At 38.2% G+C, this 10109-nt stretch overlaps 1 protein-coding gene across 1 annotated transcript in view; it reads left to right on the plus strand.

The window, feature by feature from the left end:
* TRAPPC9 (trafficking protein particle complex 9) overlaps window positions 1-10109 on the plus strand; it is a 34305-nt gene that overhangs the window by 1865 nt on the left and 22331 nt on the right. The window contains exons 3-5 of the mRNA XM_009703806.1: window positions 2065-2193; window positions 7000-7026; window positions 8441-8562. Coding sequence (XP_009702108.1) covers window positions 2065-2193; window positions 7000-7026; window positions 8441-8562 — 278 coding nt within the window. The remainder of the gene's footprint in view (window positions 1-2064; window positions 2194-6999; window positions 7027-8440; window positions 8563-10109) is intronic.

Genomic DNA, 10109 nt, shown 5'->3' on the forward strand with positions numbered 1-10109 from the left:
TTATTGGATATACAAGTGATCTTTGAGCACAATTTCTGTGTCTCAATTTCATACCCTTTCAGGACAATTGCTGACTCCAGTTCTGCTTTTACCTTTCTCATTCTACTTGGAAATCCATTTATCTTCCTAATGGCTCTGTAGGTTACATATTATGAAAACCTTAACACTGTCTGACCTTCCGCTTCTTTCCTTCTGCTATTCCAAAAGGTTAAATGGCTCAGGATTCTTCAAGCAGGAAAGGAGAACTTTTCTCCTTGTGCAGAGCATGAAAATATTTTAAGGCCTATCTGTTGGACTGCCAAATTATACTTGCAGACTCATAGAATCATTTGGCTTGGAAGTGACCTGTGGAGGTCCCCAGGTCTGTTCTCCTGCTCATATTACATCCAGTTAAATCAGGTTGCTCAGGGACCTGTTCAGTTTTAGGTATATTTAAGGATGGAAGTTCTACAATCTCTGAGAAACCTGTTCTAATGTTTTGCTGCTTGTAGTTTTAAAAAACCCAGTAACAAAACATAAATTATTCCTACATTAAAGTAAAATTTCCTGTGTCAACTTGCATTGACGCTCATCCAATTACTGCATCTCTGAGAAACATCTGACTCCATCTCTTCTGTACCTTCCCACTGGGTGTTTAAAGACAACAGTAAGATCTCTCCTTAGCCTCTTGTTTTTTAAGGCTGAACAAAGCCAGTGCTCTCTGCTTCTTGTATGTCATGGGCTCCAGCCCGCTGATCATTTTGATGGCCTTCCACTGGACTTGCTTCAGGATGTTAAATCCTTTCTAGTACTAGGGACTCCAAAGCTGGATGCAATTCCCCAAACGTGGTCTCTTGGATGCAGAATAGAGGAGAATAATTACTTCTCTTCACTTGCTGGCTACACTGTGGCTATTACAGCCCAGTGTGCAGTTGGCCACCTTTGTTGCAAGAACCTACTATTAATTGCCATTAAGTTGTTGTCCGCCAGGACCCCCAGGTCCTTTTCTGCAAAGCTGCTTTCCAGGCAGTCAGCTCCCAGGCTGCATTGCTGCATAGGCTTATCCCAACTGAGATGCATGAGCCTTTCTTCAACTGCATGAGGCTCCTGTCGGCCATATCTCCAGCCTGTCAAGTTCTCTCTGCATTGAAGGCCTGCCCTACTGTTTCCCCAATTTGGTATCACTCAGGAATTTTCTGGGAGTGCTCTGTACGATCATCCGGGCTGTTAATGAAGACATTAGAGGATTGTCCCCAGTATTCATCCCTGAGGGACACCACTAGCAACGGGCAGCTGTTTGAACTTTGTACTGCCGATCACAATCTTTTGAGCTTGGCTGTCCAGCCTATTTTCCACCTACTTCATAGGCCAGCTATCCAAATCGTATCGATTGGGCTATAAGCATGCTATGGGAGACCATGTCCAAAGGTCCTGTGAAAGTCAAAATATACAACATCCACTGCTGTTCTTTTGTCCGCTGAGCTAATCATCTCATCATAGGAGGCAGTGAAGTTGCCGAGGACTGATTTATCCTTAATAAATCAATGTGTGCTGTTCCCAGTCACCTTCTTGTCCTTCATGTGGTTGGAAATGACTTCCAGAAGGATTTTTTTATAGCCTTTCCAAGGAGCCTGCAGACTTCCTTCTTGAAGAAGGGTACAATGTTTCCCTTTGTCCAGTCATTATAAACCTCCCCCAACCGGCATGACCTGTTGGAGGTGATAGGAGAGTGGTCTCACATTGGCCAGCTCTCTTGGCATCCATGGGTGCATCTTACCTGGTTTTGTGGATTTGCGTCCAATTGGATTAAGTGCTCCGTATGTCTCTCTTCGTCTCCTGTGGCTAGTGTGTACTCCTACAGATTCTGCTAGTAGTCTTGGGGCCCTGGGAGGTCTCGGGGTAAACCTTACCAGTGAAAACAGAGGTGAAAAGGACATTGAGTATCTCGGGCTTTTCCATGACTGTAGTCTCTAGGTCTCCAATTTGAGGCGTGCTTTATGTTTGTGTAAATAGACTTTAGTACATGATACTTCACTTCTTGCAAGTATCTCTACCAATCTGTTGGCTTTTTTCTTCACTCTACAGCTGCTCTTGAGGGATTATGCTCAGCGTCAGTCATCTATCATTATCCAGGTGGTACTGGAGGTAAAGTTGGATCTCGCAGGGCACAAGGAGGTTCTCTTTCTGCTGAGGCAGGCAACAGGCACAGACCAGGTAAGGACAGGATTTCTTTTTTTATTCTGTTTGTCACCACTGAACATCTGAAAACTTCCTCCGTACTTCCTAACTCTGTAAAATTGTACCGATGACAGGATAAACTGGAGGAGGGGGGTGGGAGGGGACAGCTGTATTTCTTTTTAAGATTGTTACATTAATGACTTTTCTACTGTTTTGGTGTTAATGTTGACGTGTGTGCTTTGCATAGAGTTGCAAAGCTTTTGATCTCTTAATGTGATTATTGGTAGTGTCTGCATTAGTTTGAATTTTGACTTCCTCCATACTTCCTAACTCTGTAAAATTGTACCAATGACAGGATAAACTCCTTTAGAAAAGGAGAGGGGTGGGAGGGGACAGCTGTATTTCTTTTTAAGATTGTTACATTAATGACTTTTCTACTGTTTTGGTGTTAATGTTGACGTGTGTGCTTTGCATAGAGTTGCAAAGCTTTTGATCTCTTAATGTGATTATTGGTAGTGTCTGCATTAGTTTGAATTTTGCTGGAGGAGATGCAGACAGTTTTCATAAAGTACATATGATGTGGGAGAGCTGCGTGTATGAGGGAGAATGTTAGGTACGTTTATTCAGAGGTATTTTGCTATTCTAAAGTCAACATTTAATAAATAGATTTGGTTAACTAAATACCAATAAACCAACATAATTTTTAAGATTTAATATACTTTTTCTAAACTCTCAGGTTGCACAACTAGTCTGAGGATTGTATTAACATTGATGGTAGACATTCTTTGAGAAATGATCTGCTTAAAATATTTTAGAAATTAATAGGAGACTAACAGAGGAAAAAAACCAAGTCTGTGGTTCACTTGCATCTGGAATATTTTATGCCATTTCTGTTTTCCATCCCCAAAGGGTGTTCATATTCCTTGTCTCCCATTTTTCTACTGGAAGGAGGTTGCGGATTGGCAACAAAGATGATCTTGGTACGGTTTCTGTACAAAGAATAACTGAATTGCCTCAGACTCATCAGTTTTGTAGAAGAGATGGCTGAGGAGAAATATGGGAGAGCTCTGTAATATGGTGAACCTTGTGGAAGAGGATGGATAGGGATCAGAGATTCAGTGTTTCTTCCAACAGAAGAACTGGAGGACTTCGAATAGAGCTAGCAGATGGAAAAGCAAATGAAAGGAATTATTCTTTATCCAGTGTATACAGAGGTATGACGTGGAACTCCTTGTTGTTAGGAGTTAGCAGATCTGGTAGTGTGATAGAGGCAAAGCTGCTGCAACTCCACGTCCCCAGGTCCAGCCAGTCATGAGGCTGAGCTTGCATTCCCAATAGGCGTACAGGCACACACAGAGTGTATGTACACAGAGCCACGCAGGTCAACACGGACAGGAAACACAGCACTCATAGGAACACAGGCAGCACTCACAGCCTGATCCTGCTCCCCGTTCCGGCTGATCAGGATGAAAGCCTGTTAGTAGTACGGATGGATCCATCCGGTAGCTGCTTTTAGTAACTCAGTCTATCCAGTAGCTGGCTGCTGGATTGCGCCAGTTCCTGGCACCTGCACCTACAAGCCTCTGAGACCAAGGGCCCCATTCCAGTTGTTGGTACCTAGACCTACACACACACACGCACTCCCCCTATTCCTCTGTTTTTCCATGCTTGTTCTGTAAATTGCCTTGATCCGTCCTTTTCCTTGTCTTTGGTTCGTTCCCTGCACATCCCATAAGAAATCTTGTACTATCCCAAGACAGTCTTGCCCCGTATCCTATAATGAACCCCGTATCCCTGTAGGCAGTAACCCCTCCCCAATCTGTCTGTAAGGTGATCCAGAGAGCTGCTCATATTAACTGATCTTGGTGGGTTTCACCCTCGGACAGCTCTGTTGGCTCTGATCAGGGGTTCAGCTGATTGTCACTGTCACAGTTCCTCTGTGTTTGTGGAGCTGAGCCTTTAATTGCATAACCCAACACTTGGACCACAGTGTTAAGGCTCCTGAAAGCTTCTCTGGTTTCCAGGAGAGGCTGGTTAGGGTAGTGAAAGAAAAATTTATTGATTATTATAAACTAGATGGGCCTTTGGTCTAACCCAGCACAGCTGTTTCTAGGTGTATACTCTGGTTCTTACACAGTACTGAAACAAAGAGAAGCTGGGTTTAAGTGCTGGTGCTAAGTACTCTTGTGTGCAATGTGATCAAAATGAATTCCTTCATCTAAAAAAAAAAAGCTACCCATCTTTGTTCATCTATAAGTCACGATCTAGTAAATACTTCCTTTGTATTATCTTTATTACAAACTATGTTGACACCAGATAATTGTGATAGTAAAATTGCCTTATTTCAGGAAAGAATACTAATTTTTCATACCTAGTCATTTAAAATCTGTGCATTTGGTCCCATGACCTATGAGTGGATTTTATATTGGCAGTTACAGTATAATTTCACACAGTTACTGACCTTTGTCCACTTTTCAATGAATATTTAACGGTAGATATTGCAATCTGTTTGTAATGGGTATTCCTTGTTACTAAAGAAGGTGACAAATAAGTCACAGCTATCAGAATAATTGAATAAAATATATTTTGAGTGTATCGTTGCTGCTTCTCTGTATAAGTTGTCTTGTAACTTAAAGGCCTGTTTGCAAACTTGTTAGTGTGGTCGTATTTTAAAAATGCTTTAGTTTCATATGACAAGATTTTTCAAATGACTTTTGTGTGAAGAAAAACTGATTGCAGGTTTTTTGTCATCCCTTCCAGGTGAAACTATTACTTCATGGTCCATTAGATAGTGTTCCCTAACTCTGTTTATAATCTCGTAATGTTTTGAGATCTGAACTGCTGAACTCTGTCTAGCTGAACAGCTATTGTTGTGGTGGCTTTTTCCTACAAGGTTTTCTGAAAGTTTCTTTTCACTACCTTTTTTTGACTCTGCAGTGCCTTTCGTTTAAAAATCTTTTCAAACTACACCTTTGTTTATAATCTACTTTGTTACAATTAATTTTGTGAGGACAGTATTTAATCTGGGAAACAAATTTCAGTGTATCTTTCTGTAGGATAAAGCCAGAAACAAAAGGGGGTTCCAAATTCTGTGCAAATCAAGAAATGCCATACTCGGAACTGACATTCAATTTGTGCTTACTTTTGAGGCATATAGGTGTGAGAGTTACCTTTATTGCTTCCTGGTGTGTCTGGAATTGCACCTCTTCTTGTGCCTGTACTTCAGGCTTTACAGGATGGGGTTTCTTGGTGCTGCCTTTGTGCCCAGACCCAGTCAAGAGAAACATCTTTCTCTTCAATCTCCTATGATTTCCACCATTTGGCAGCACAGGACTTGGCTGCTCAAAAAATGTTGCGATGTCTGCTTTATATAGAAACAGCTTTGGAAAGAGAAGCATTAATATCGTCTCTCTTTGTATAATATAGGGCACAAGCTTAAGAGGGCAGTGTTTTTTTTGTGTTGTGGGGGGTTTTTTTTTTTTTTTTTCTCCTACTAAGCAGAATCGCAATATATTTCATACTTATCTGTAACCAGCAGAATATTGTCTGGGGTTTTCTTTGGTGTACCCTTCGACTTCTTTTGCAACTCCTTTGATAGGAATATCTCATTCAAAAGAGAATTAGTTGATAACATAGTGTTTAAAGTACTTGTCTGATGGAAGGAGACATGGAATCTTGCCTGCTCCAAAGACAGGTTTCTTCCTTGGTCATTGCCATGATCCCTTGAACTGCAGTGTCTTGCTGATTGTGAGAAGAGAACTTTGATGTTTTAAAGAAGTATGACTTCTCATGTTCATAAAACCTTTTGTTTGTAGGGCAAGAGCTTAAGGCTGTGTCCCCTTGAGTGGCTGGGTTAGTCTCTGCAGCCTTCAGTGTAGAAGAAGATCTTGAGTTGCTTAGTTCCTGTTGGCTGGGAACCTGGCCATGGTCTGTTGGCTATGTGATTTTTATGTGGAATAAGCTGAATTTAGATTGCTTTATGTTTAGCTTTCTAACTGTTTTGGGTTTCTCTATTGCGTGTTTTTTTTTTTTTTGAAGTGCTAAGCTCTTAATTTTGTCACCTGACCTTCCTCTTTCCTCAAGCAGAATTAGGACACCTGAGTGAAGTGTTGGAGTATCTTTTTGATCTAGCTCTAAATCTCTACTTCACTATTCTGGAGTCTGAGCAAATCTACTGAAGGGAGGTCCTGTCTCACTCATAAAGCAGTGTTTTTTGACTGCTTAACCCTTGATCTTAACAATTTTGCCATCTTTAATCAAAGTTTAGGGCAACAAGGCATTATATATCTGGTAATCCAACTTTGCAATACTCTTGGGAACTATTTTATATGAATAGTCTGGCTTGTTGGGTTGACATGACTCAAGTGTTCAGAAAATTTGATGCAGTGAAATTAATGGCAATTGAAAGGGATACAATTACTTGAAAATGCTATTCTAGAGTATTGTGTAGATTAAATGAGCTCCCACAAGGAGATTTAAGTACTGTAGGACCTGATATTAAAATATAGTAAGTGGATTGTGACGGAAACTTGCCAACTAAAAGAAGAATAAAGAAAAAGGATATGGCTTTAAATTATACACTGAAAATTCTTCAATTCTTTATGTGTCTTAGAATTCATTGCAAGTTTATGAGATTTTTATATTTGTTTTTTAACAAAATGAGATTTAACATATAGTGACTACTGGAATTATAATTGGTAGTCCTTCAAAATAGCAATGATGATCCTAATAAATCTTATGATTTTGTTCAAGCCTGATGTTAGTTATAAAACATTATAAGAGCTTATTTTGTTGGCTATATTTAAAGCTGAAAAAAAAAATCATTTTTGTTCCTCCTTTTAGGGGCACAAGAAGTTCTCATTGATCCAGGTACATTATTTTCCTGCATGTTTCCAAAGTATTTTCTTTTATTACTTGCATATGTTTTGCATTTGTATAGATAGTTACTGCCACTTGCCCAAACCAGTACTGATTCCTGATGTTTGAGTTTTTGGCTATAAAATCTTAAGGAAGCAAAGAGACTGAAGGGTAACTGGCACAAAATAAATAATGTAGTTTCATGATTGTGTCCCTGTAAATTCTAATCAAGATTGTTTCTTCTCATGAATATTGAGGATTTTAATTTTTTTTTGTTGTTTTTAAACCGACAAACCTGAATGGTCACATGTAGTCTTGTAGTGTCATGGTACTCTTTCAGTCATCACTAACAAAGATTTTGCACTTAACTTCCATAAAAACCCTAAGGTATTAATCTACAGATGTGCTTGGTATGATTCTTAAAGGTTGATAAGCATATAAAAAAGTTGCTTTGGCATTTGAGCATGTAAAATAACATATTTCTAAATAAACAGAGGGACTAGAAAGTATCTTGCGCAGTAGTTTTTAACTGTCTATTGAGAGTTAGGTCCAGCTCTGAAACATAAAGATTTCTTTGCCATCTTAGCAGAGAAACCTCTTGGAGAAATAAATTACCATATAATCCTCCGAATTAATTAAGTAACATAAAAAAAGGTATAAAGCCTTGCCAAGCCTTTGATGTATGTTTTCAATTTTTATTATGTTAACTATGCAATAAAATTAAATTTTAGAGATAAAATTTTCATGTCCTTTGTAATACCCTGGATTTCCTTAGCTTCTATTTCAGATTCTTATCGCTTATGTATAGAAAGACTCTTTCTGTCTCTCACCTTCTTTTTTACATAAGAAAAGCATTTTCTTACTGTTCTGTCTGAGCCTCAGGTAATTTTTTACTTTTTTTTTAAAAGTGGTGGCATTTGTTACAATGTAATACTTGGTTTTCTGCGATTAGACCTAGAGAAGAGAAATACTTGTTTTAAATGATCAGAGGAGAAGGTCAGTGTTGTAATAATTAGTTTATAAAAAACTTGCACTTTTTTTTAAGTGTGCTTTAGATATACAATTTTAAAGTAGAACAGGAATAATTCAAAGATTAAAATTGCATATTCAGATGTGGCCGTAATCTAATTTAGCAATCTAATATTTTATTCATAATCTAAATATTCAGATAAGTGTAAAAGATTATGAATATATTTGTTTTTTACCAAGTGAAACATTATTTCTTATTTGCTGGTTTATGATTGAATCCATTTTTCATTTGTACTCTTTAAAATAGCATAGTAAAACAGAACTAGTGTTTTCTAGGTAGGGCAAGTACTCTTTGTGTATGCTTTGATCAAACCTGCAGCATATCCTAGTTTTCTTCTTAGATACTCAGTATTTGCTAAAAGTCCTTCTGCTCATTTCTTGCCCTGTTCTGTTCTAGGTGCGCTGACTTCAAATGGAATAAATGCAGATACGAGTGCTGAGATTGGACGTGCCAAGAATTGCCTAAGTCCTGAAGACATCATAGATAAATATAAAGAAGCCATTTCTTACTACGGCAAGGTAATCCTACTTATTTTGGAGAAACTTAACTGGAATTCTTTTGGATAATGAACTGCTGTGGTTTTGGCTTCAGAGAATCTTCTAAAGCGTGTGCGATAAAGTTTGTAAAACATATGATAATGGAAGAAATAATTTATACTACTGAACTAAGTGCTTGGTTTACAGTCTGAGAATCTCAGAACTTTGGTCAAAGATAACACCTAAGCCAGCAATGTGTTGAGTAAACTATTTACTGTACCTGCTAGTACCTGGAAGTTTTGGATTAATTGTCTTACATTTTTAAAGCACTCTAAGCAGAAGTGTTAGATATTTGAAGGTTTGTTAACTATGACATATGTTTATGGTCCTCGATATATACATCATCAACCCCAGTGATGCTTTTATGCATTGTGTAGGCTGAATATTTATTTACTGTGGCTGCTGGAATGATCTCTGGGGAATTCAGGAGTCCATGAAGAGGTTGCTGATAATGGATATGATTTTACAGGATGGTTCAGGGAGGCTAGTATTTAGAGCATGTGGAGCGGTAAGGGGTCATGGAGGAAATGTGAAGGACAAGCATTCTTAAAAGGATTTAGAAAAACAGTTTTCAGCTCTACTCGAGCATTTTTTTAGGTTTTTGTGCAAATGTTCAGAGCATAATATAGTAAGCTAGCTTAATGTTTGCATTCATAATATGAAGAGGGGAAAAAAAAAAGATTTCATACTGTGGCAATAGTGGCTCAGTACCCACATCGACATTAAAGATAAGTTTAATTGTATTGCAGTGTAGTTATTTATGTTTTAATCACTTTTTAATTTCAGGTATCTCTCTTGTTTGATATTGAAAGTATCTTTAGAGTAAGCTATGTAAATATGATGTGGCATTTCCATATCTGTGTTGAAGGGACCATCTCCAAATGAAACAATAAATTGTGTGAATGAGTTGATTTATGATCAGGAGCAATGAAAGGTGATAGTTTTGGGGATAGTTTCAGATAAATTTGAATCCATCAATATAACAATAATTCTCAAGTATGCGTTCAGCTTTTTATGTTACTTTAAGGGTAAGTTGCTCATCTAGAAAGAGTATGATTTCTTTAGAAGTATAAAATTATGGGACTTTGTTGGACTCAGGGCAGGATATTGGTATTTTGATTATAGTAATACACATTATGCTCTCAGCAAGTAATAACTATGCTTCACCGCAGCTTCACTTGCAAAATAACGAAGAGCTTTGTCTTGAGACTGGTCTATAACTGTTCAAGACAAGTGTAGTTAACTTTTGTTTGTTGAAGACCTACAGATAGAGTAACTCCTAGCTCTAATGCTGAGTAAACAGCACTTTCTGCGTATTTTTTATGTTATCACTGAGCTTGAGAAACTTTTGTAGCATCTTCTAAAATTGATTCAGTCTCCAATGATTTCCCCCCTGCCCCAATATAAATGCACGAGAGAGGAATATGTAACTGCTTTGGTGGAGTATCTCATGCATTTCATTCTGAGCTTTACTTCCCCCATTAGATTTCAAACATGATAAATACCTGAGCAGAGTTTAACTTCAGCAG

This window comes from Cariama cristata, unplaced genomic scaffold, assembly GCF_000690535.1.
Source record: "Cariama cristata isolate BGI_N322 unplaced genomic scaffold, ASM69053v1 scaffold5007, whole genome shotgun sequence".
Taxonomy (NCBI): domain Eukaryota; kingdom Metazoa; phylum Chordata; class Aves; order Cariamiformes; family Cariamidae; genus Cariama; species Cariama cristata.